The sequence below is a fragment of the Manduca sexta genome, chromosome 8, assembly GCF_014839805.1.
Source record: "Manduca sexta isolate Smith_Timp_Sample1 chromosome 8, JHU_Msex_v1.0, whole genome shotgun sequence".
Classification (NCBI taxonomy): Eukaryota; Metazoa; Arthropoda; class Insecta; order Lepidoptera; family Sphingidae; genus Manduca; species Manduca sexta.
In genome coordinates, this window is record NC_051122.1 from 13,137,381 (window position 1) to 13,163,768 (window position 26,388).

The 26,388-nt window shown below is 41.9% G+C and overlaps 2 protein-coding genes across 3 annotated transcripts; both read left to right on the top strand.

Moving 5' to 3' along the window:
* Positions 1-1,713: 1,713 nt before the first annotated feature.
* LOC115446343 (cytochrome P450 6k1) lies at positions 1,714-10,191 on the top strand. 2 transcript variants are annotated; one of them, XM_030172956.2, is made up of 9 exons: positions 1,714-1,944; positions 3,878-4,078; positions 4,416-4,568; positions 5,733-5,917; positions 6,266-6,423; positions 7,890-8,008; positions 8,344-8,449; positions 8,981-9,229; positions 9,821-10,191. In XM_030172956.2, the coding sequence occupies exons 1-9, from the start codon at positions 1,780-1,782 to the stop codon at positions 10,003-10,005; spliced, it is 1,521 nt and encodes a 506-aa protein (XP_030028816.2). In that variant the 5' UTR covers positions 1,714-1,779; the 3' UTR covers positions 10,006-10,191. The 2 variants fall into 2 exon arrangements, with proteins under 2 accessions (XP_030028816.2, XP_030028817.2); XM_030172957.2 differs by lacking the exon at positions 3,878-4,078.
* Positions 10,192-18,293: 8,102 nt separating this feature from the next.
* On the top strand, positions 18,294-24,869 carry LOC119188672 (serine/arginine repetitive matrix protein 1-like). The gene is made up of 2 exons (XM_037436578.1): positions 18,294-20,324; positions 24,825-24,869. The coding sequence occupies exons 1-2, from the start codon at positions 18,294-18,296 to the stop codon at positions 24,867-24,869; spliced, it is 2,076 nt and encodes a 691-aa protein (XP_037292475.1).
* The last annotated feature ends 1,519 nt before the right edge of the window (positions 24,870-26,388 follow it).

Below are 26,388 nucleotides of genomic sequence, written 5' to 3' on the forward strand. Positions count from 1 at the left end.
CTATTTTGTATTACTTACCCCACGGCTGCTTTGTTATAGTGGCAACGCAGGCTGCAGACTGGAAATTCCAGGTTCGATTCCCAAGTGCCAGTTTTGTTATTAGTATTTGCTTGGAATTGGATCCCCAGAGAAGTTTGAGTTGCTCATTTGATCCCCAATAAATTCTAAATACATTTTTTTGGAACAAGAATAATAATTTTCACTTATAGTCTTAATGAAGGATACTGTAGAATTCTTGTATTTTATGACATTGGTTCGATAAATCTAGATATTGATCCTTGTCAAAAACTTTACAACTAAATAAACACACATACATTAATCAAGCTTTATCCTCGATGGGTTGAGCAGATATGTATATTATTATATATATATTATGCAGATATGTATATTTCTTACCATGATGTGATAGAAAGCGAGGCTACCGGGCACAAATTTCAGACTCTGGAAAGATACTGAATAGAACCACTCTGCCTGATTCACATATTTATTCATACGTTTACTGATAGCTCCTGTATAATTAATTCAAGCAATCAGTGTAATTCGCGTTACGATACCAAAATCTCGACAAAGTATTAATAGCAATTTATCGCTCCGCAACGATTGCATTATATATTATTTATTCATCGTTTTGTTTTTGTTTCTTGTTAGACAGTGTTTTTACAGCGGGAATTATCTTAATGACCGTCGAGAATCCCAATATTTCTCGATAAATAAGTTTTGAACTGCAATATTATCATCAAGGATTGTTATGAATCTTTCCATTCCACTTAGAGAACGTCTACTTGAATATATTTCCATTAGATACAACCAGTATTGTTTCTCATCGGAAGTAATTGAATTGTTAATCGAGTTGTAGTTGATTAGAAATAATAATTACTTACATCTACTTTTATAGTTAGGTTGTTATAATGATTGCTCGAGTGCTGTCAATTACTGTACCTTATACGCAACTTAAAATGGAGGCAACAAGGTAAATGTCAATATTTGGTTTTCCTAAAATGACTATGGAATTAATGCTTAATTTGTATTGTGGACCGCTGAGGGCTCATATTAAAAAAATATGTATTATTTTGTATTATAATAATAATATCAGCCCTGTATTATATACTTGCCCACTGCTGAGCACGGGCCTCCTCTACTACTGAGAGGGATTAGACCTTAGTCCACCACGCTGGCCTAGTGCGGATTTATTTTGTATACATTTCTGTAATTGGAAAAAGGTGTTTTATATTATTGTTATTTCCATATTTTCTTTCTGGCAGGTGGTCGAAAAGGCAATCCACTTGATAGTATTGTCAGTTACCTATGGACATCATGATGATGGTAGGTCTTTCATATGCGAGACTGGTGGTAGGTATTTCATAATTGAGAGTCCGCCTGGGTAGGTACCACCGCAATGTCTATTGCTGCCGCCAAGCAGCAGTGTGTAGTCACTGTTGTCTTCCGGTTTGAAGAACATTATAGCCAGCGTCATAACTGGACATAATAAGACTTAACATCTCTTATCTCAGGATAGCGAGCGCAAGTGAATACCAAATAATTCTTTGTAATTCAAGGTATTGGGTGGTCTTTCTTCTATTTATGGGTCGTATCGTTTACCATCAGGCACACGACAAGGTCGGCTCGTCATTCAAAGTAATAGAAAAAAAAATAAAAAATGTTTTCATTAATTCATTATCAGTAACGCCCTATATATAATAAATCCAATTAATATGTGCGTTATAAGTACATGTGACTAACGCGGACTCTCAGTCTACGCCAGTACGTAGAACGAGAACAATGCATATAGTACTAACGTCCTTTCTGTGGCTGACTGTATCAGTTCTGTTAGGGGCGGCGGTGAGATGGAGTCAAGTCAGGAAGTACTGGAAGAAACGGAACGTGCCGCACGATGCTCCCAATCCTTTTATGGGAAGCCTCACTTTCCTGCAGAGAGAGAATCCTGTAAGTTTTTTAATTCAGAGAAATAACTAATATCTTCAGTTATAGATCTGAGATTTTAAATGTTTTAGAGATATCCGATTTCAAATAACCACTCATTTCTATTTAATCTCGCATCCTTTTCTTGAATGGCAGTTATATAACAATTCTTTAAGAATTGTAGGAGTCTTTGTATCAGTTTACTAACGTACCTACCACATTATACTTTAAGTAAAATAAACGAATTAGTTTTCCCATGGCAAGTTAGAATGGTAAACGAATACACCCTTCTTGGAGAAGCGCGCGATGTGGGTTGTACCTAAAATGTTAACTGCGGATACAGTTTGTCCACCGAGACGAATATGTGAACCGCAGATATATTTCTTTATTTCGAGTTAAGATATTATGGGAAGGATATCTCCTCTGAGTTGTAACCCGCAAAATTAATTCAACGTGGACTTAGGGCTGTTTGTGATTGATTGTATTTTGATTGTGGATGTGTTATTAATTTCAACTTTATCACAGGATTTAAGATGGGTTTCATGATGTTTTATTTAAATCGCAGTAGTTCTAGTTTCTACGTTTTGTTAACCCTGAACTTAAACAAATGTTTACGGATATATTTACGTGCAGAGATCCAATCCGATACCTTTCGCTCGGGCTCCACGGACGCACTCCGCGCAGCTCAGCACTGCACCACGGAGGTTTAGTGGAATACATACATTGATATTTTAATATTTATGTAATGAAATAATTATTTAGACTTATTCGAATATTTGGATATATATAAACTGTAAGGTTTGAAACAATATACTTGATTGTATTTATCGGTAATATTATAGACTACATTTTTGGTTTTGGCAACTAGTGGTTTCCACAAGCAAGTCTAATATAGTAAATAATGTAAGGACATAGTATGCCATATTATATCCCAACATAATTTTCTAAGGGGTAGATAGTCAAAACTAACACATAAATTTCGGTAAGTCCATCAGTTAATTACCTGTTTGACTTATTTATAGCATGTTTTTATACTGTTGACTAATCAAGGGGTATCATTTTCTTGATTATCGACATAATTATCCACATAGAACAAATACTATATAATTACCTATTATTAATGGCTTTAAACTAATTCAATTAACGAGTTGTCAGTTGTTTAATCACTTATTTATTAATTTATTTAATAAGGTACACCAACAACATACATATCCTTAAGTCTAAAAAAAATATTGCTTTAACAATTGGTTCATATGCATGCCACTTACACAGGTATACACAACATTCACAAAGTATATATACTGTGACAACAAACAGCATTTTAGATGAATAAAGTAAAATTAAAAAAAACTTAAACATTAAATATCTTAACTTACACTTTCAATCTAACTATACTTGGTGGGACGTCAAATATCGGTCTATCAAAATCAACTTACTCATATCACTGAAAAATATTGCATACTATAAAAAGCAGCAATATCATCCTGAAGCCCTGACTTTGGTTGGTTGCGCATTTGGAATCATTTACTAGAACCTATGGCTTTTCTAAGATACTTTCGTACTGATTATTACCACAAGCTTTAAAAGTGAATTATAATATAGGAAAGGAAATATAAATTTTGAAAGTATTTAAATTCTGCCAACCCCAATAAGCAATACGGTGACTAAGTCCTTAACCCCCTTAGTAAGAAAAATCCGTGCCAAGTAATGAAACAGTACACGGCTGATATCGATAAGTTATATTATATTCATATTTTGGTCCCCAAGACACAGGCACTGCCTGGTTTAGGCCCTCTCTGTCAATTGATGTTTTGTTTTAAATTAGTTATAAGCACTAACATTACATACCTATAGTAATTTAACTACTTATGTGTTTTAACTACTTTTGTTTGTGCAAAAATAAAACCATTTTTATTTATTATTTATTCAAAGCGTGATAAGTGAATATTATTTCTAGGCAACATTCATGAAGAATTTATACAAAAAGTTCTCCAGTCCGTACGTTGGTATTTGGCTCTTCTGGCGTCCAGCGCTCGTCATCAACTGTCCAGATATCGCTCGTCGAATCCTGGTTAAAGACTTCGATGTGTTCAGGAATCGATATCTGCGATCAGGCAAGACCGACCCTATTGGAGCTCATACACTTTTCCTTGTCGATGTAAATATTCCTGTGGCATTAACGTTCAAGAATCGAAAGCTATTAAAGTTTTACTGGGAGTTATTGAGCATATATTAATAGCTTTGAATGAAAAGGATTTTCTCGTCCTTTTTCCTTGCTCTTATTCCAATTGAACGCGGCATCAACAAAACACACTTTTTCAAACGTTCTGTGGAATGAATTTGGTTTAATTTAAAGTCATAAAAAAACATAAAAAAAAAATCTTCTACGTGAATAACGATATTGTAATAATTACTTAAGATTTGCTGCTTAAAGGCACAACAAGCTTCATGAGATATAAGTAATCCAAAATCCAGCATAACAACCTTTGCTTTAGGATCCAATCTGGTCGTCAATCAGAAGACGCTTAACAATAGTGTTCACGGCAGCCAAGCTGAGGGCGTTAACTGGTTTGACCCAGAATAAGGCAGCAGACCTGGTCTACCGTATCAAGACTGAGATGGAGAAGGGAGCAGTTGAAAATCTAAGGGTTTGTTGGAGAATCTCGTTCTATTTATGGCAGTTTTTATGGCATTCACGTATTAACTCGATAAAATGATGAAAGAATTAGTATCATAGCAACCACGGATGTCGGATGTTTTGAATATACATGTAAAGAAAAATATTATGATATTTATTTGTGATATAAATTGATGCTAATATTGCGGCCTTGAGCAAAATCACGGTGATATAGTTATTATCAAATTGGTTCAAGGGAAAATTTTGATTCTATTGATGTATGTTTAGAAAGACACGTGTTATTTAAAAGAAGGACATTTGAAGAGAACTTGACCTATATCGACCTTGGAATACATAGATAAACAACTTCAAACGACACGAGATTCTTAATATTTAACTAGATTTATGCTCGCGGTTTCACCCGCCTAAACATTTTTTTTAAATCTTTATTTTTTTAAATAGGAGTTTCGTCAGTCAGTGACTATGAAACTCCAGTAAAAGACTAATACTTATTATATCGACGTCAAACTAGAATATATAAAGGTAAACATTGCAAAAAAAAAATAAAAATCATCTACGATTAAACAGTCTATGAATGCCTCCCGCAATAGTATAGACTTTTGGAATAAACTTTTACAATTATTTTAGCTTCCTCGGATTGACCTGCATAAACGTACTCTTTCACAATTAAAGTCCATCTGTGCATTTTCGATATATATAGCTCGAAGAACCGATGGCCGTTGGGGTCGAAAGGTTCTAGAGTGGAGACCACATACAGGCAAGAGGAATGTCGGACGCCTGCCTACAAGGTGGACGGACGACCTAGCTAAGGTCGCAGGAAGTCGCTGGATGCAGGCCGCTTCCAACAGGTCGACTTGGAGATCCTTGGGGCAGGCCTATGTTCAGCAGTAGACTTCCTGTGGCTGAGATGATGATGATGATGTGCATTTTCTGGGACATAAAATTGTCACACCTACGTTCTATAATAATGTTTGAATAGATTGTCGTTGAGCAGGGATCTGGAAACTATGACAAATATTTGAACTAATCATTCTATACCCGAAAAGTTACACAGAGACAGAACTAATAAACCTCACTCTGCTGTTTAATATCCTATATTACGAGAGATTATCCTATATTAATATCCTATATTACATTTATAAACAAACTAAGACAGGTGAATTTCTGATTTCAGATAATATGCTCGGATTACACTACAGACGTGATAGGGGAAGCTGCATTTGGCGTGGCCAGTGAGACCACGCGGACTGGAGACAGCATTATGAGAAGGGTGACGCGGGAGTTCATGACCTTCAACGTGCAGCGAGGATTCTCCTGGTCAAGCATATTCTTCTTCCCCGAGCTGGTTGATATTTTTGGGTATTTCTTTTCATTTTACAAAATATTGAACCTCCATAATATACTTTGCATTTATATAGATCTCGCCATGAACTTTGTAAAATACTGGAGTTGCTTGTTTCTGCGAGTTATTTACGGGTCTACTGCCTAGCCACCACTTATAACTGCATGAGACCACGAGTTCGTTCTCAAACCAAGTTTTTTTGCGTGGTTCACAAATATTTGGATACGAGTGAAGTAGAACTATGTCACTTGTGATTCCGCATACCCACCGCTAAAGGCTCGTACTTTAATGGGGCCAGGAAAAAATATTTATTTAATTGTAGTCAAACTACTAGATGTTATTACATTTACAACTAACATTTCTAGATTTTCATTATTCCCGAAACACACAACCGAATTCTTGAGGCAAATTTTGAGGTCCATAATAGAACAGCGCGGTGGACACAACAGGGATATTGGTGAACCCAGAGATCTGCTGGATGCTCTCTTCAAGATACAGAAAGAAGGCATGGCGTCTGGGGAAGGTTAGTTGATAGTTTGGAAAAAAATCGCGACGCATTTAAACGAGGCCAGCTTTATTTAATCGACTGGCAAGGAATAAACGTCTCTCGTCAGTTAACACTCTATCTAGACCCCACTTTATTTAATAAATAATTCTACACATTAATACTATATAAAAATCGGTATAGTACTTTCGGCGATGTGCGCTAACAAACAATCAGAAAATCAGACAGAAAAGAATAATAAAAATCGTCGATTTGTTTTCTATTACCCTTTTTAAGTTATCTTATTTTATTTTTCATACTTTTCTTTTAAAATAAATAGAAACACATCTGCTGTTTTAAATCATATGTGTAGATAAATTTAATATTAAAATTTAAAGCATTACAAATGGCATTAGTAATCCCATAGGTTATTATTTTATTGCTATTACACATAATGTTGAAAATGACCGCAGGCAGAACAAAATAACATAAAAAATATGAAACAAAAACAAACATATTATGCTCAAATATTATCTCACAAAAATATTATTACAAAAGATAAAAAAAACCAACAAAATATTAACCCTGTATTACATAAGTATTGTCCCACTGCTGGGCATGGGCTTCCTGTACTACTGAGAGAAATTAGGCCTTAGTCCAGCACGTTGGCCTAGTGCGGATTGGTAGACTGCACACACCCTCAAAATTCTTATGGGGAATTTCTCAACTATACAGGTTTTCTCGCGATGTTTTTGTTCACCATTAAAGCAAGCGATAATTCACAAAGATTACACACATCATTTTAAAAAATTCAGAGGCGTGTGCTCTTGGGATTTGAACAAAGTTCCGCACTAACCTAGGCTATCACCGCTTCATTACAGGAAATATGTAAAACAAATTATTCTTTTTCGAGCACAGCAAATTGACTCCACTGCCCTTTACCGAAAGTGGCATAGCGTTCAGATACCGACTGACGAAAGATGATTATCCCTCATCACGGATCAAGTATGCCGGCCTATACGAAAATATATTTAGGCTGATCCCGAAATGCAAAACATTTACCAGGGCCGATAAGACCCGGATGAATACGAATTTACTTCCACCCGCAATACCCTTTTAATTACCCAAAATTCTTAACACTGTCTGACATACCACTCACAGTATAAATCGGTGATTATAAAAGCGTGAAATTTTGCACTTTTTATGTAACGAAGGTCAGAAACAAAGATCAAATAAACAAGTAGATCTTAGGACCTGAAGGTCCTGGCATTAAAGGAAAGAAACCGGGAATAGGGAAGGAAGAGAGATGTTTTAATCTTGGGCAAATTTACCAATCTTTACAGTTTTATAAAATAGTATAACAATACAATGACATCAAGATTCATGAAAGAACATTGGGAAAATCTTTTTGACATTAACAGCATGAACTATAACGTAGTACATACGAGAGAGATACCAATTCGCCTTACTATAGTAGAAATTTCAACAATTATGACGCCTTCCAGAACTTTCCGAAGACCTGTTATTAGCTCAAGCTGCCATTTTCCTACTGGGTGGGTTCGACACGTCAGGATCTGTAATGACGTGGGCCATCCTGGAAATGAGTCATAACCCTAAACTTCAGGTAATAAAAAATTATGAAAGTATTATTTGTAATCGTGCGATGTTATTAGTATTTTGTGGGTGTAAAGGCGGAAAATAATATTATGTAGCCCTAAGTCTAGGCTTATTAGACGTCGAATAATTTTATTATCTTTAGGCCATATTTCTACATTTAACTCATTTGTACATCACTTCAAGCATCGTGAAAAAATTATTTAAAAAAGAGAAGTAAAAAAATCTTTATAGTTTTATTTGAAACTTTATTGAAAATGTGTTTTGTTTTGTAACACATAATATTTTTTTATTCAGAACTACGACTTGGCACATAATATTATACCTTCTCTTGTCGGTTTGCAGGATAAACTATACAATGAGCTGATGGAAGCGAAACAGAAGCTAGGAGGAAAAGATTTCGATCCCACAACTCTAGCAGAGTTACCGTTTCTAAACGCAGTTATTAAAGGTAATCTTTTTAATGCCCATCTCTATATAAAGTATAAAGGCTAGTCATAATAATGAGAAATTGGGGAAGGCTTGTGTCCAACCGTGGAACACGTAAGACACGAAACAAATGATTTTGCAAAGTTCTTGAGTTCTCACCTACAGGCAAACGCAGTGGTGGACATGTATGGATAGTTGGATGCAGGTCGCTTCTAACTGGTTGGACTGGAAATCTTAGCGGGAGAACTACGTTCAACAGTGGACTTCTAAAAGCTGAAGAAGTAGTAGAAGGAACACGTAAAAATATTTAAAAGGGGATATCAGCATAGCTTTGGCGACCATTGAAATATGCATAATGGTATAAATTCTATTTACTGCACTATATTCTCCACCGAATATAGTTACGTTCCTTTAAAAATCGTTAAATTATAATATCTATATCATATTCTTTCAAAAATGTTAACCTAACTCCACTTACAATAAGGTGCAGTAGAGTCATATTGTCGGATAAAAAGAGACCATTGTTAAACGTACAATATTATTATAATTTCAGAAACTTTAAGAAAATTCCCACCTATGGGCTGGCTTGATCGAATGGCGTCTAGAGATTATGTGGTAGATGATAACCTAACGATTCCCGCGGGATCTGTGGTCTACGTCAATGCTATCGGGTTACATTGGGACCCTAAATTCTTCCCTAATCCAGAAAAGTTCGACCCCAATAGATTCATGCCAGAAAACGAAGGAAATATCAAACCATACACTTATATGCCTTTTGGAGAAGGACCTAGAAATTGTATAGGTAAGATTGTGTTAGTCAAAGTTTAAAGTGAAGTCAAGGTAACATAGGTTTCCTTCAAAAGTAATGGTATGGCTAATATATGAAATATTTAGGAACGCGTGTATTTTTTAATTTTAACACATTTTCATAATATTATAATATCTATTTACTGACAACCGAGGCTGCATAATGCCTTATGATCATATTCATGGTTTAAGGCTTTGCAAAAAAATATGTGTTTATACTCATCAAACAGATTTTACATAGCTAAAAGACATAATAAGGTGGCGATAGCCTAGTTGGGTGTAAAACGGACAACCGAGAATGTCCGAAGGTTCAAATCCCAATGGCACACACCTCTGACTTTTCTAAAAATATGTGTGTATTCTTTGTAAATTATCGCTAACTTTAACGGCGAAGGAAATCCTCGTGAGGAAATCTAAGGCCCGTGCCCAGCAGTGGGACAGTATAATAATCCAGGGCTGATATTATTTATTTTTTTATTTATAAAAGTATTGCCCAGGAGTATCGAATTAATAATTATACTAATTTAATTTCTATTATTCAAAGTTTTGGTATGGAAAGAAATTTTATATCCATTTTATTACACAGGTTTCCGCTTCGGCTACCAGACGGTACGCTTCGGCTTGTCTGCCATCTTCTCCAACTTTGAAGTCCGTCCCCTGCCCAACACGCCCCTTGCAGATGACACAGAAGTAGAGAAGAAAGGGATGTTTTTAATGCCAGGACAACAGATCTCTGTACAATTTATACCGAGGAATAATAATATTTCATAATTTTATCGGTTAAGTTAATTTTATAAAGGAATATGTTAAGGTACCTATTTAATAAAAAAATAACTCACAGTACATATTTAGAAAGTTAAAACGCAGTTTTATGCGTTTTTAAGATCAGTGTAAGTTATAAAAAAAACAAATCTAATAAAACAGGTGAAGGGCTTTTTATATTTATTTAAAGATAAAATAAAAGTATAAATGTGAAAGTTTGTTTCTTATTTTTCTTTGCTATCAACCACCAAAAAAGATACGGGTTTTTGGACAACGGGTAAAATACATTGCCTTTCATTATTATTGTTCCTAGACAGCGGTGGAAGCCTTAGCGGGAATGGAACGTACTGCCAAGCTGAGATCCGTAGGTTAAAACCCAAGTCCACGTACTCTGATTTTTTTAAAAAGTTATGTGGATTATTGCTTGCTTTAAATATTAAATGAAAATATCAAAAGCAAACCTGTATACCCGAAGAGAAATTCTCTATAAGTATTTCGAAGGTATATTAAGTTTGCCAATCCGCACTAGGCCAGCGTGGTGAACTAAGACCAAACCCTCTCAGTAATAGACTAGTCCCGTGTCCAGCAGTATACACAATATCATACAAGGCTGGTAATTATTCCTGCGGGAATTTTATTCCGGAAAAGACTAGCAGGCTGGCGGATCCATGTAAAAATTAGTATATGATATTATCCAAACGATGCCACATATACGAAAAACCGTCACGCGTGGCTCAGCAGTTTAAAAGCCCTGACTAAATAACTAAATCCACCGCCTGACGTGTCCTCTCGTTGCTGTCGGATTACTTTTACGTTGCGATGTCGCTCTTGTGTCAGGAGTAAGGTATGATATTTTACTAAGTGCTGGTTTTTCAATGATCAAATAATGATTGTTGGTTAAAATACAACACAAACAAAATATTAGAAATTGCAGTTGTATAGATAAAAATGGATAGTGGTGATTTCTCTTTCATAATTGAAAATATGAATTTGTTATAGGTCTAAAATTATGACAATTACTTCTTTTTAAGGACAAAGTTCCATATTTACTCATTCCGTTTAAACTGGTTACCAATAAAATACACCCATAATTAACCTATGCCTCTTCTGAGGTACGACCTTAGTTCTGTTTAAGAATATTAACGAAAAGTATAATCAATATTTCCAACCTATAATGTATACAAATTTAATTGCAATCATTTATGACATACTGAACGAATGATTGTAATTTATCCTAATAAAATAAATGCTATTTGAATTGCACTAAAATATCCAACATGGCAACAACGACACATTGTAATTTATTCTAGTAAAATAAATGCTATTTGAATGGCACTAAAATATTCAACATGTCTTTTAAAATGCCGAAATAATTACGTTCTCATTGCAATGATTAAATAAACTTGAGGTAATGCAAATACATAAAAACGTTTGCGACAAAAAAGTCACAAATGTTCACTAATAGAAAAATAATTTGCACATAAACCACAAAACGATTCCTCGACTTAATAAATTGGGAAAAATAATTACCTATAAATCGGGTAACTAGTGAAACTACTCCCGTTATCCCGGGATCTTACTGCGTGTCCCGGCGACCCGGGATTAACAACCCTGCAAGACTTCATATATCATTACAGGGTGCCGGGTCTCTTTAACGCCTGTTCTCATTAGCGATAAGTACGGGACACCGGTCCGGGGTAACTATCTTGTATATAACGTTATTTATTTGCTATTTTACCGTCGGTAACGATATTTTAGTGTTGACTATTGTTTAAATTGTATTTAGTAAATTGATATTTTTAGCTGCTTATGATATTAGGTTTAGTTACTTTTAGAATGATTGTTAGTTTCCTTTTATAGTTACACTTAATTTAGCGTATGATTTTTTTTCTTTTTGAAATTTTGCTATTATTATTATATTAATAGCACATTCATCAAAAGAGGTTAATCAAAAAATATTTAAGCCCAAGCAAGCAATAAAGCTACTATCCTAAATCCTCAATGTTAAACCATTGTAGAGTTTATATAAACTCCTACAAACTCTAATACTCACAAAACTTAATAAAATCGTTATCAAAAAATAACGTTATAAATACCGTTATTCCGTTATAAGCGTTCATCTTACTCCGTAATCGTCGCGATAAAGGCTCGCTGTGCTTTTACGAGCTTTAGTCCGATGATTCTGTTAGTTATTAAGATATCTTGCTCTAAACACGGCCTATGTGCTGCTAATGTGGATGTTGGCCGGACAGTGTCCAGGCGATACGTACGACTTAGGATATATCCGGAGTAAGTTTGTGGATTATCTTGTTTTATGTCTTCTTGGGTTAATGATTTGAATTTGCTATATTTGGGATAGTGTTGAATGTATTTTACATTCGACTGGATAATGCCATTATGATGGAAGATCTGTGACTTATTTTGGGTTGTTTTCAGTTCAGCTGGTAAGTACATTTGTGTAGCCAGTGTAACTAGTGGACATAAGAAGACTAATCTCATATCTCAAAATGCCGTACGCGGTGGAATATCAAACAATCTTTGTAAATCAAGGTGTTGGATGGTGTTTATGGGCGGTCGTATCGCTTAACACCAGGCGAACGGCAAGCTCGTCTCGTCATTCAAAGCTATAAAAAAAAAGGGTCAGCGTAAATCTAATGACCGTTGAAGATCCAACGATTGTCTTGTTATTCATCGATGTAGTAGTTAATATTATTTGCATTACACTGACCGTACGAACAGGTCTATTGTTACCTCACTACCAGGATGAAAATGAATATGTTCTGAATGCATAAATGAAGGCAGATATATCCAGAGACGCTTTTGGAAGACATTAAGATTATGTAGGAACAAAAACCAGTACTTAGATTTCTATATTTTGTATGTAGATAAAGGACATATTTTATACGAAGTCTGGAATTAACAACATCTACTATTCAATCATGATGGTGTAGGAGAAGATGATTATAATTATCACTAATTTACATGGCGTATTTACGTAGTTATCAAATGTAAGGTTATTTGGAATCACCTTGTTGTATAGGGAGAGCATGTTTGGAAAGTAATGCGTGGGTTCTGATTTCGAAACCCAGCATAAGAAATAAAAAAAAAAATTCAAATAGGATTGAAATAAGCTCACGAATATTACATACCAGTTGCAACTCCGTCTTCCTTAAGTATATTATAATAATTTAATATAATAATATTAGCCCTCCATTATATACTGTCCCACTGCTGGGCACGGGCTACTACTGAGAGGGAGCAGGCCTTATTCCACCACGCTGGTCTAGTGCGGATTGGTAGACTTCACAAGCCCTTAAAATTCCTAAAGAGAACTACTCAAGTATGCAGGTTGCCTCATGCTCTTTTCCTTTACCGTAAAAGCAAGCAATAATTCACAAACAATACATACATAATTTTTAGAAAATTCGGAGGTGTGTGCCCTTAGGATTTGAACCTACGGACATTCGTCTTGGCAAATCATTCCACACTCAACCAGGCTATCTCCGCTAGTATGTTTTCAGAGTATAAACTGAAATAAAACCAAACTCGAATGAAACTATAAATCTCAGGTCCTTAAAATATCGGCCTCTAATAAAGCACGTCCAATTCCCATGGCTTAGTGCAAAATTCCCACGTAATTTCATCGCAGTCGTGTAAAGCGAGGATTTGGGGGATTATATGACTAATTGGCTATCGGGCCGGGTTAGCAGCTACGTAGGTAACTTCCTATTAGATTAATTCGAATTGGTCTCGTTTGGAGAAACCGCTACGAACAGGGGCGGACTTGGCGTACTGCGCCTTTTTAAAGAGTTGTTTACAGTTGAGTTGGAATTTCGTGGTTTATAAGCAGTTTTAGTGTGTTGTGGTTTATAAGCAGTGTTAGCCTAAATGAAGACATCGTAACCGTACAAGGTAATATTTAAGTGCATTTTATACATGTGTAAATATATTTTTTTTGCGTTATATTAAAACCCGTATCCTTTTTATACATACCTTTCTATTAGCAATTGTTTTCAATCTCAATCTCAATTTTCAATCCGATCCTGAAAATGAACCACTGACAATAAATCATTGGTATGCATCAAGTCAAGAAAACTTCTTTCTGATTGGTCCCTTTTTGAGGTAGATCGAAAGAAACGATTTCGATCGCTTATCGAAAATTGCAATATATTGACAACCTCTACAATTCTTTCTTTATTGATGTCTGGCCTCCTGTCGTAAAGTTATAATTTATTAGTTAACTATACATAGCTCTTTCACCTTTGTATAATATTAAGTTTAACCCCTTTGAAACATAGATGGTGATGCAATGCAACTAATTTCAATATTTTTAGCCTCTTATTTATAAGATTTTCACCATTCATTAATGAGGTTTTCGACCACAACTCCCTGAAATAGTTTGGGAATAGCTAAAGTCTCATACGTTATAGTTACTGCCGTAAAAATATGCCAATATGGGTCCCGAAAATTTTAGTTGCCCCCCAAATCTTCACAGCCGCCCCTGAGTGTGTCAAGCTCCGAATACTATTATAGAAGCGGAAATTTAGAAAGGTTTTATATTTGGTCCTCGCCGACGGTCTGTGGTTCGTTTTGATTCGATCGGGGGCAACGTCCGGTGTACAGCTTTTTCAGTGCTGGGAATAAAGTATCGAAACTGATCGGACCTTAAATAGAATATAATAAACTAAGTATTGCTCGCAGCTCCGTTTGCGTTAAAGCCCTTTCCGAAAAACATCACACTGTGTATTCTCCATCTAAATAGTAGCATAATATATGTTTTTACAGCATGAGGAATGAAATTTTCAGAAACTCGACACGACTTATAGGTACTAATAATTTGCATAAAAACGGTCTGCAAATCGTTCTAATGATAATTAGATTTTACATAATACGAAAGGGAGGCCAGCAGGAATTGGGTTGTATGGACCCTTCAGCACTGTTTTGCAGGATACAGTGTATATATATGTCTGTTTACATCTACGTGCGAAGTTTTATCCAATGGGTGCATTAGTAGCGCCTCTGTCTACCCTGAAGTGTATACACAGCGTAAATGTATAGCGTAATACATTTCATCAAGCGACAGTTTTCTTGTTCATCCAAATATGATATAGCGATCATAATGTGTTGCCCAAACTGGGATCTGAACTTAGGCACCTGGCTCACAACCTACTTGCACTGCCGCTTGGGCCACAAAGGCAACATCGAGTAGGTTTCATATAAGTTCCTTTAATATTAAATTGTTTAATTAAATAACCTAGATATAAAAGAATCAGTTCAAAATCAAACCCGTATATCCAATAAAAAAAAAAATAATAACCTTTTTAAAACCGGTCCGTGAGTGGTGTTTCTAAAAACGTTAATTTAATTTACTGAACTAAATTTCGTGTAACTCAATTATTCCGAAACATGCGACAAGGGCACCTGTTAACCTAATAACATGTACAACACACCAAGAATAAATATTAGGGTAGCTAATTTTTAATTCTGTTAACATACCTTCGTTAATTTTCCAAATGTGACCTCAAAAATCCGGCCTCTTTGACAAAAACAAACCTTTTATCTAAAGGATGTATCAAAGATATATTTAAATAAATATATTATTCATAATATAGTTGTAGTAAATTTTATAAGTCCGATAACATATTAGATACCTAATTAATACTCATTTATTATTTCTTTTGGAAACAAAAATTGTTAATGTAATTTTTGTGTTTATATTTACTTACTTCGTGAAACAGTCCTATACCGTTATAAAATCTAAAATTGTTATAATAGAACATAAAAACAGAAAACCCCAAACAAATTTTCAATAACGTAAACATTTTGAAAAGGCGAAAGAAGACAAACAGGCACAAGTAGCTTGTCCCGTGTAATCTGACAGCCGAGCGTCCCGGCGCGGCGCGGCTCGCGGACTCCGCGCATATATTCTACTTAATATTCTTACTGTTTGCGAACTCTCTGATGCAGTTACATCTCTACAATATGTAAGATTATGTTACAAAATAATTTTATTTGCATAGTAAAATAGAATTCTAAGTTCCACAACCAACCTCATCCAGTAACAATAGCAATTTAACGACACTTTAAATCGAAACGCATTGTTTTGCAATACATTTGTCTACTTTATACATAACATGTCGGGTTTCAATTTATTGACCATGGTACATTTCTTTGTTATTATTAATTTTTAAACAATTAAATTATACTTACTATATGATGTTATCCAGGACTGGCGAAGGTAACCCGAGGCAAAATAATGCCTTAGTTAAGGTATCGCAGCCAATTTAACAGAAAAATAAGACAAAAGTAAATAAACATAAAAAGGGAAGCCGGTAAGAATCTGGTTGTATAGACGCTTTTCCACAGTTATCCAGTTTATAATATCCAGTAATCAATCCTTTAGGCCTAAACAATCTAACTCATTTCAATTGAAACTGATGTAATTATTTGTTCTCTGAGTGAATTCACAAGGATAGCAACATGGGTAATATGTTATAAAACTAAATGAATATTATATACACTTGTAAATAGATTGTCGATACTACAGCATTGGGGTCATGATCCTGTAAGTAGTAGTAAGTAGTATTAGTTGGATAATAAATAAATAAATAGTATAATATCATTATAAACTCTAACTGCATTCTTGTCTCCTAAGCCACTAGCCCAGAAGACAAAACAGGCGAAATCTAGCGAAGCCTGCCGCCGGCGCCGCTGTCTCCAGTAATCCTTACAGACAGATGGGCGGAGTTAATGCTGATTAATTGTCGCTCCGGCATATTTACAGGGCCTGTTTGCGTTCAGGATACAAACGTTCTAAACATGTGGAGTTATGATTGTGAGAAGTTTAGGGTTCATTTTGAGGAAGTGGTATGCTACGAGTTATTTTGTTTCTAGGTTGCGTTAATTACATTTAATATTGTCATTGATTATATTTAATTCATTAATTGTATAAATTAATAAAACAGTATTTTCTAAAGATTCGACGTGGTTACTGACTGTTTGACAGACATACTCTTCAACACCATTTTTGCAGCATTCTTAATATTACTTAACATGGCAATAAAATATTTGCCCAAAAGAGAATGAAACAACAATAAAAGGAAATACGGGAAAGCTCTTATCCCATCGGATTATTAATTACTCGCCCATACAAATGTAAGTTGCGGATAACGAATGGTTCCTCATTTATCAATATTTATGACTTACTTACAATATGAGGAAAAAGTAGATTAATGAATTTAATTTTCGTACAAGTGTATAAGAGGTTGAACTGATTGGGTCGGTGTAGTTATATTATTAGTGTGGTATGACTCCGCTCTGAGATCCTGGGTTCGAATCCCGGGTATGACAAAGTGATATTGGGTTCTTCTACTCAGTATATATCAGCCTGGAGTCTGGACTTTGTGCTTGATAAGGCTATCACATCATGGGATGTTATACGCACGGCTAAAATTGAGTGCATCAGATATGCCTCTGCCTACACCTTCGGCGATGAAAGACATAACATTGTGTGACAATTATACGAATTCTAAAATTATTTGGATGGTATAAGTGTTAATAAGTGACCCGCTCCCACTTTTGTGTTAGTCTGGACTTCTTTTACTGCTGGACACACTTCCCTTTAAGATGAGATTAGGTCTTCGTCCACCACGGTGGTCTGATGCAGGTTGGAAGACTTCCCACTGATATCTTAAGAACCTTGCCAAGTATTCTGAAATATCATGTAGGTCTTCGCGTCTTGGGGTGCTAGGTCAGGAAACCTCCTCGTTGGTGCACCCTGGGCAACGGCGCGTCGATCAGGCCGATCTGCGCGCCGGCGAATATCCTGACAAAGTGCTGGGTGACGGTCGTCGCTTCTTGCGGCGCCCGTCGTGTCTAGTGCAGGGTGATTGGCCCATCTCGGGCGGCCCCCGGTTCTGTCCCGGGGGTGTCGACGGGCTCGGTGTGCGCTCACCCCGCCCCGAGCAGGCAGTGGGGGGACTTTTCTCTCCCATTGTCGCCGTCGTAGATCGTAATCCGGTGTGGAGGTCTGTGGATATGTCTCGCGCTTCCGCTGGAACGAGGGTCTTGGCTTAACCGCCCGGACCGCGAGGAAGAAAAACCTCTATAAAAATCACCCCGAATCCCAAGCGGCGGCGCACCGCGAGGGGATGCATGGCCGATGGGTAGTTCGGTCTCGAGTGCGACCCCCGCCAGAGTACCGGCCGACACTCTGTGCGGGTTACGCTAGGCTTACCCAGGTACAGGGGGCTCTGCCTGGGTGGACCACCCTTTCCCCCATACTCGTGGGAATAGTTATGGATGATTCACTTTTTAAACAACCAACAACACCATTGACGAGGTTGCCTACCCCGGTTCCGTCTGGGGAGGCGGAGTTCGACGGGCGCAAGCCCGCCGATGATAATGCAGTGCAGGAGAGGAAGGGCGCTAAGCCCATCGAAGTCGTAGTCCGAACAGCCAGGGCTGCAGAAGAGGATTCCGAATCGAGCGGGAGTGTCTCTTCCCTCCGGAGCAGGAGGCTCTGGAGGAGGCATTCCCGTTCGATTGACAGTCTCACGCTCAACACGAGCGATACGGATGAGCCGGCGCCTAAGGCTCTGACAGTCGATGGCAGAGGGAGAGGGCGTCCTCCCTTTGCCGGAAAATACGTTGGCCTGAAAAAGGCACAGAAGGAACGCGACAGACTGAAGCGGGAGGAGGCGCGACAGAAGACAGAGGAGGAGATCGAAGAGCGTCTCCGCTTCGTAAAGTCGCCGATGCCTCCAAAGGATAATTCAGATGAAGACCGCCCCGTCCTCATGGAGGACCTTAAAGAGTGCGGGCAAATTGTGCGCGGTATAATTAGAAAATCGGGCAATCGTAAGGGCACGTCTCAAAAGGCGCTCAACCGGGTGATAAACATCATCACCCGGTACGTTGAGCAGCCAGAGTCCGCCGCCATAGCCCGCCTAAAGGTAGAGAGACAGAAGGCCCAGGAAGACAGCGCCCGCCTGGAGGCCAGTGTAAAGCGGTTACAGGAGGAGAATGCCTCGCTCCGCCGTCGTCTTGAAAACTTGGAAGCGTCCAACAAGAATATCACCACGACGGAAGAGATGCTGGCCATGGTGGAGGCAAGGGTACAGGCCCAGTTAGAGTCCGCCCTGATGGGGCCAGCACAGCGGCCTCCTTTGGCCCATGAAAGGAGAGTGACAACCGGGGACACACAACTCCCCGTGTCGGGGGGAATAGTAGGCGGTCCTCCCCCGCCGAAGCCGCAGAGGGAGAAGGAAAAGGGGAAGAGGAAGAAGACAGCCCAACCAGTCCCACCTATTCCCGATGCTGTGGCCGGGCCGTCCAGCGCGCCTCCACAAGCTGTTGCGGGTCCTTCCACGGCCCCGACCGCGACGGCACCGCCGGGGAAGAAGAAAGAACATGAAAGGAAGAAGGCAACACCCAAGCCGAATCCCCAAAAGGAAAGAAAGAAGGACATGCCAGCACAACCCGCTTTGGAGCCCCGTCCGCTGCCGCCGGCCCCTGCGTCCATGGACAGGGCCTGGACAGAAGTTGTTAGCAGGAAGAAGAAAGCGAAGACCGGTGCACCAAAACCTGCAGCACCGCGGCAAGCATCGAAGCGCCCCGAGCCGAAACTCCGGCCGCCGAAGTCAGCTGCAGTAGTCATATCGCTGACACCGGCGGCCGTCGAGAAGGGGCTGACATACGCTGGAGTACTGACAGACGCTCAGCGGCGAGTGGACCTCTCTGGCCTACAAATTGATAGGCTTAGGCCGAAGTATGCAGCCACGGGCGCCATGCTCTACGAGGTGCCCGGAGCTGATTCTGAGCAGAAGGCTGATTCCTTCGCCGCAAGGCTCAGGGAGTGCTTTGGGGACTCGGACGTAGTTGTAACCCGGCCCACCAAGTGCTCCGAATTGCGAATTTCAGGACTAGATTTCGCGGCCACCTCCGAGTCAGTAAAGGCGGCCTTATGCAGTGCCGGCGGGTGTGCTGCAGAGGCGGTCAAGGTGGGGGAAGTCCGACCCGATAGATCTGGGATGGGCGCCGTTTGGGCCAAGGCGCCCACCAAAGCAGCCCAAAAAATAAAGGCGGGACGGCTCAAAATAGGTTGGGTCATAGCGCGAGTGACCGTCCTTGAGGCGCGGCCCATGCGCTGCTACCGCTGCCTCGAGCAAGGGCACGTACGAGGTGGCTGCGCAGGTTCAACAGATCGCAGTGACCTGTGCTACCGCTGCGGCAAACCGGGCCACAAAGCCCGACAATGTGCGGACAAACTCAACTGCGTCCTGTGCGCCGCAGCTGGCAAGCCCGCCGGGCATCGAATCGGGGGAAAGGCGTGTTCTGCCTCCACCCGCAAATCCCAGCGGCGCCCACGCAGGAGACCAGCTGCCGCGGCTGTGGTTCTGTCCCAGCCGCAGGCGGCGAGCCCACCGCAAACAGTGGCAGTGGCCGAGATGGATGTGGAGGAAATCGCCCATCAATAATGGACTTCAAGTTCCTCCAGGCGAACATAAACCACTGCGCCCGCGCCCAGGACCTGTTGTCCCAAAGCCTGGCGCAGTGGTCGGTGCACGTGGCCGTGGTCGCCGAACCGTATTTTGTCCCGCCCCGCGATAACTGGGTCGGGGACATCGACGGGTTGGTGGCCATCATCACCCAGGGTGCCGCTGGCTCCCCGCCCTTCGCAAAAGTCGAGAAGGGCCAGGGATGCGTCGCGGCTCTGTTGGGGGATTTGTGGGTAGTAGGAGTGTATTTTTCCCCCAACAGACCCCTGGCCGAGTTCGAATCGTTTCTCGTACGGCTGGGGGCCCTGGTTGAGCAGGGCCGACCTCACAAGGTGATCGTCGCCGGTGACTTCAACGCAAAATCCGTTGTCTGGGGTTCGCCGGCGACCGACGCTCGCGGTGAGGTCCTGGAGGAATGGGCAATTTCCGTCGGCTTGGCTGTCCTGAACAGGGGTCGGTGAACACGTGCGTGCGGCACAACGGCGGGTCCATAGTGGATTTGTCGCTTGGGAGCCCCGTCGTCGCACGTCGTGTCCAGGGCTGGAGAGTCCTCGTGGGCGTGGAGACATTGTCGGATCATCGTTATATTAGGTTCGACGTCTCCGCGTCTTCGAGTATCCGGCCTAATAGCGGTGGACCGAGTGCCCCTAACCAGGACGGCCCGCGGTGGGCGTTACGGCGCCTCGATAACGAGGCCCTAGGGCTGGCCGCTCTGGCAGTGTCGTGGCTCCCCGCGCCGGAGGGTCCGGTGCGGGTCGAGCAGGAGGCGGAGTGGTTCCGGGTGGCAATGTCGGATGTTTGCGACGCCGCCATGCCCCGGGCCCTCCGTCATCCTCCGCGGCGGCAGGTATACTGGTGGTCGGCTGAATTAGCGCAACTGCGCGCGTCTTGCGTGGCTGCGCGCCGTCGATACGCCAGGCATCGCCGTCGCCGTATCAGAAGTAGTACACACGAAGACCAGGAGCGGCAGCTCTACGGCCTCTATAAAGAGGCGAAGAGAGCGCTGCGGGTGGCCGTGCATAGGGCCAAGGTCGCGGCACGCAGGGAGTTTCTAGAGACTCTCGACGCGGACCCGTGGGGGCGCCCCTACAAATTAGTAATGAATAAGCTTCGTCCAGCGGCGCCCCCGCTGTCGCAGAGTCTCCGGCCAGAACTTCTAGCCAACGTCGTCGCGGCCTTGTTCCCGGCCACCGAGGATACCACTCCTCCACCGATGGCGCCACCGGAAGTGGCGTCTTCGTCGTTAGAGTTATCGGCAAGGGATATTCCGGAGGTTTCGCCCGCGGAAATGCGGGCGGCAGTGTTTCGGCTGCGGGGCAAGAACACCGCCCCGGGGCTCGACGGCATCCCCGGGAAAGCCTGGGTGCTAGCTCTCGAGCACTTGGGGCCGCGGCTCCGCAGCCTGTTCTCCGCCTGTATGGTGCAGGGCGTCTTCCCGGCGCGTTGGAAAACCGGGAGGCTCGTCCTGTTGAAGAAGGAGGGGCGACCCGCAGAGTCGCCGTCGGCCTACCGACCCATCGTGTTGCTCGATGAGGTCGCCAAACTCTTCGAGCGCGTAATCCATGCTCGCCTCGTCGAGCACCTCGAGAGGGTCGGTCCAAACTTGGCCGACTGCCAATACGGGTTTCGGTGTGGACGTTCTACCGTCCACGCGATTTTGCGGGTCAAGTCGCAGGCGGAGGAGGCAGTGGCCAGGGGTAAAATAGTTATTGCGGTATCCTTAGACATCTCTAATGCGTTTAATTCGCTCCCCTGGCCTTGCATCAATGAGGCACTGCAGTACCACGTGGTGCCGCCCTATCTCAGGCGTCTGGTGCACGCGTACCTTTCTGACAGGTACGTGGTTTATCCAGGCGCCGACGGGTGGCACCGGAGAGCGATGTCGTGCGGTGTCCCACAAGGGTCGGTTCTAGGCCCTCTCTTGTGGAACATCGGGTACGACTGGGTGCTCCGTGGTGCCAATCTCCGGGGCGTCGGCGTGACGTGTTATGCGGATGACACGCTGGTTACGGCGACGTCCAAGACCTTCCAGGATGCCGCGATCCTGGCGGCAGTGGGCACCGGCAATGTAGTGAGCCGAATTCGGCGATTAGGTTTGAAGGTGGCCCTCGAAAAGACTGAGGCCATTTGTTTTCACGGGCCTCGGAGAGGGCCGCCGGCCGGTGCTCACATTGTGGTTGAGGGGTGCGGATTCCCATCGGCAAAACCATGAAATATCTGGGTTTGACCTTGGACAGCCGATGGAAATTCTGCGCCCATTTTCAGAGCTTAAAGACAAAGTTGTCTAGGGCAGCAGGCGCTCTTTCTAGCCTGCTGCCCAACCTGGAAGGACCTGGTATCCCTTGCCGAAGGTTGTATCACGGGGTCGTGCGGTCCATGGCACTTTACGGCAGTCCGGTCTGGGCTGACGCCCTGGGGGCGTTCTGTCGCTCTCCTGCGGGGCCCGCAGCGGGTCGTTGCGCAGCGGGCCATACGGGCGTATCGCACGGTCTCGTACGAGGCGGCTTGTGTTTTGGCCGGATTCCTGCCCTGGGATCTGGACGCCAAATCTCTCTCTGACGCTTTTCACTGGAGGGAGGAGGCGTTCAGTAGCGGGCAGCGTCCGGCCCCGAAGGAAGTAGAGGCCAAGAGGGCCTCCTTACGGCGAGCCGCCGTGGAGGAGTGGCGTCTCAGGCTGGAGGCCCCGTCAGCAGGGCTTCGGGCCGTCGCGGCAGTGCGTCCTGTCTTTGCACAGTGGCTGGACAGGCGCCACGGCGCGGCGACATTTCGCCTGACGCAGGTGCTCACCGGGCATGGTTGCTTCGGTGAGTACCTGTGTGAAATAGTACGAAAGGAAGTAAGCGCCGTGTGTCACCATTGTGACAACTGTCCGCAGGATACGGCCCAACACACGTTGGAGTCCTGCCCAGCCTGGGACGACGAGCGCAGCGCTCTCGTTTCAGTCGTCGGAGGAGATCTCTCGTTGCCGGCCGTGGTCGCTTCCATGGTCGGCAGTCAGGAGGCCTGGCGTGCGGTGGCCCACTTCTGCGAGGTGGTCCTCTCGCAGAAGGAGAGTGCCGAGAGGGATCGAGAGAGGGAAGATCCCTCCCGCCGTCAGAGGAGACGAAGGAGACGCCGGGTAGACGACTGACCGGCGTCTCCCGCCCTGTGGAATGGGGGCGTTTGAAGAATTCCACCACGGTATCCCCTGCCTGTCGTAAGAGGCGACTAATAGGGGCCACGAAGGGGGGCGTCGGCGGGCAGCAGGGGCTGTCCGCCCTAGTGCATTTTTGTGCATCCTTGCACATTTTTCGGTTGACCCCGGGATGGACGGCAGTGTGTAGTTGGCCTCATGCTGCCGTAGATGCCGAGGGCGTCCTTCGGTGCGTGGGGGCTTCTGAGCCCCCCCCCCCCCCATAGGAGACGGGCCGCAAGGCGGCACCGCTCAGGGGCGGCTGCGGACGAATACTTAGACACTTCCGTCAGAGGAAGCCCGCAGCCGTCCCTAATGCGCCGAAGAGGGCCACCGCGGAGTTTTAGCTGGTAGGCCGTGCATAGGTTAGTTGTACTTGGGTTAGGGACTCGGCCCAGCGGTCGCCCGAAGGTCGTCATCAAATCCGGGCGGCTCAACGCCGGGCCGTAAGGCACGGTTACCCCAGCATAACCGCTCAGTCGCCCCCCACGAAGGCTGGGCGGTAGTAATAAGGGACTTTCTCCGCGAAACCAAAAAAAAAAAAAAAAAAAAAGGTCTTCGCGTCTTAAAAAAAAATAATCACACGTCTTCCCCGAAGGGATATGCAAAGGCGCAACCAGGGCACTCACTATTCGCCAAGGGTGTTCTGTCCCATGATGTGATTGGGGCGAGCCCATCGCCATACTGAGTACAAATTCCAGACTTCGGGCTGATACTAAGCAGAAAAACCCAAATATCTGTCCTACCCGGGATTCGAACCCAGGACTTCAGAGCCCTGCCGTACCGTGCATACAGTACAACTAAGCCACCGAGCAGTCTATGTTTTAATGCGATGTTTTAATATGTCATTAAAGCGACAATTAACACTTAATACATTCGATCTTCGAAAAGTCTGAGTTGAATGCTTCGAGACTGGATCCAAACCTGCAGACTTCGTCTTGGCAGTTCATTCAACTCACATTTCCAATAATATTTAAAATTATCGGATAACATTTATGTTCTGCTTTGGAAGTTACCCTTCTAAGTGCACTGCAGTTTGAGTATAATAGTTTATAATGCTTCCGAGAGCTGCCTTCCAAGAAACTTCCTTTAAATACATCGATTAATAATGAAATGAGGTTATTTTAACCACATATTAAGTATGTGTTTTCATGCAGATCAAGAGGGAAATCAAGATCGCTTCTCGTAGTGATAGCGAATGATATGGAATTTGATTTTTTTTTACAGGCCTTTTAATGACCACACTGCAACTGATGGTAAGTAGAGTGGGGTCTAATAGAATGTCGACTCACGCAAATTGATTACCCCGCGACAGTCGATACAATCATGCCAGCCTGTTAGAATCAAACATAGGCTGATCTCGGAACGCACCACTTACGTGAGCCACTATAGCAAGTTTTAACAACTTGTGTACTGTGGTCACTATCCAGGCGGATATAAAATATATCCTACTACTAGCAAATGATTGGACCCTCAAGGAGAGGTTACGGTAAGTTAATGGTAACGAAACTATGCTAAATCTTTTTAAAAATATATGTAAATAGGACTGTTGTGCTAACCTCACATTAATATAATATAATATCACCCCTGTATTAAATACTGTTCCACTGCTGGGCACAGGCTTCCCCTACCACTGAGAGGATACACCACGCACTAGGTCAGCCTGGTGGCCTTAGTCCACCACGCTGGCCCAGCGCGTTTGGTAGACTTCACCCACCCTCAAAATTCTTATAGAGAACTTCTCGGGTATGCAGGTTTCCCCACGATGTTTTCCTTCGCCGTTAGAGCAAATGATAATTCACAAAGAATATACACATAATTTTAGTAAAACCAGAGGTGTGTGCCCTTGGGATATAAACCTACGGACATTCATCTCGGCAGTCCGTTCCACACCCACCTAGGCTATCGCCAAAAGCCCACATTAATAGTGAACAAAGAAATGTCAAAATGGGTTTTTATTTGTTTCGGAAGTACATCCAGTGCACAGATTAGGATTCAAGACCGCCATAAATGTTATAAACACATTAAATTACCCGAGGAAATTAATGGATAATAAAAACATAAATCAAAAAGAAAAAAATTTTTGACACATAAAATAGTCATAAAATTGCACTTAAAGTTTTAATGTTATTTTTATTTTCAAAATTTAAACCGTTTTAGTTTGTGACAAGTGTTTTTACGATACTACGACCTTGAACGTCACTAATGCCCGAAATTAATAATGTATCTGCTATCCAAGACTGAAACCTAGCTTAGATTGCCGACTATCTTTCGATTGCTCTCCTATCGGCATGCCAATATCTTAACTCGCCTATCCTTGCTTGCCTTCAATGATAGATCGCTGGTAATCCTTTCCAGATGCGTTCCCTCCTGACCATTCCATTTTATGCAGAATATTCCATTCGTAAAAAAAATACTTCTTGTATTTTCCATACAAACTATTCATTTAAATATTTACCCAATTGCTAAAAATAAGACTTGGAGTAATAAAAAAATATTTTATGCATTTTAGCTCTCAAAAGAAATAATTAATAATTAGTACATGACATATTTAAGGTACAAACTTTTTAATTAGTTGAAATGGAACGTGAGTAATGTGGTTGCTAAGATATTTTGACACTGAAGTTTAATAACATTGTTCATAATATATTAATAAATCTTTAAAGGATTTAGTTTTTAGTATGAAGTACGCAGTAAACTCGGTGCCCTATAATAATAATT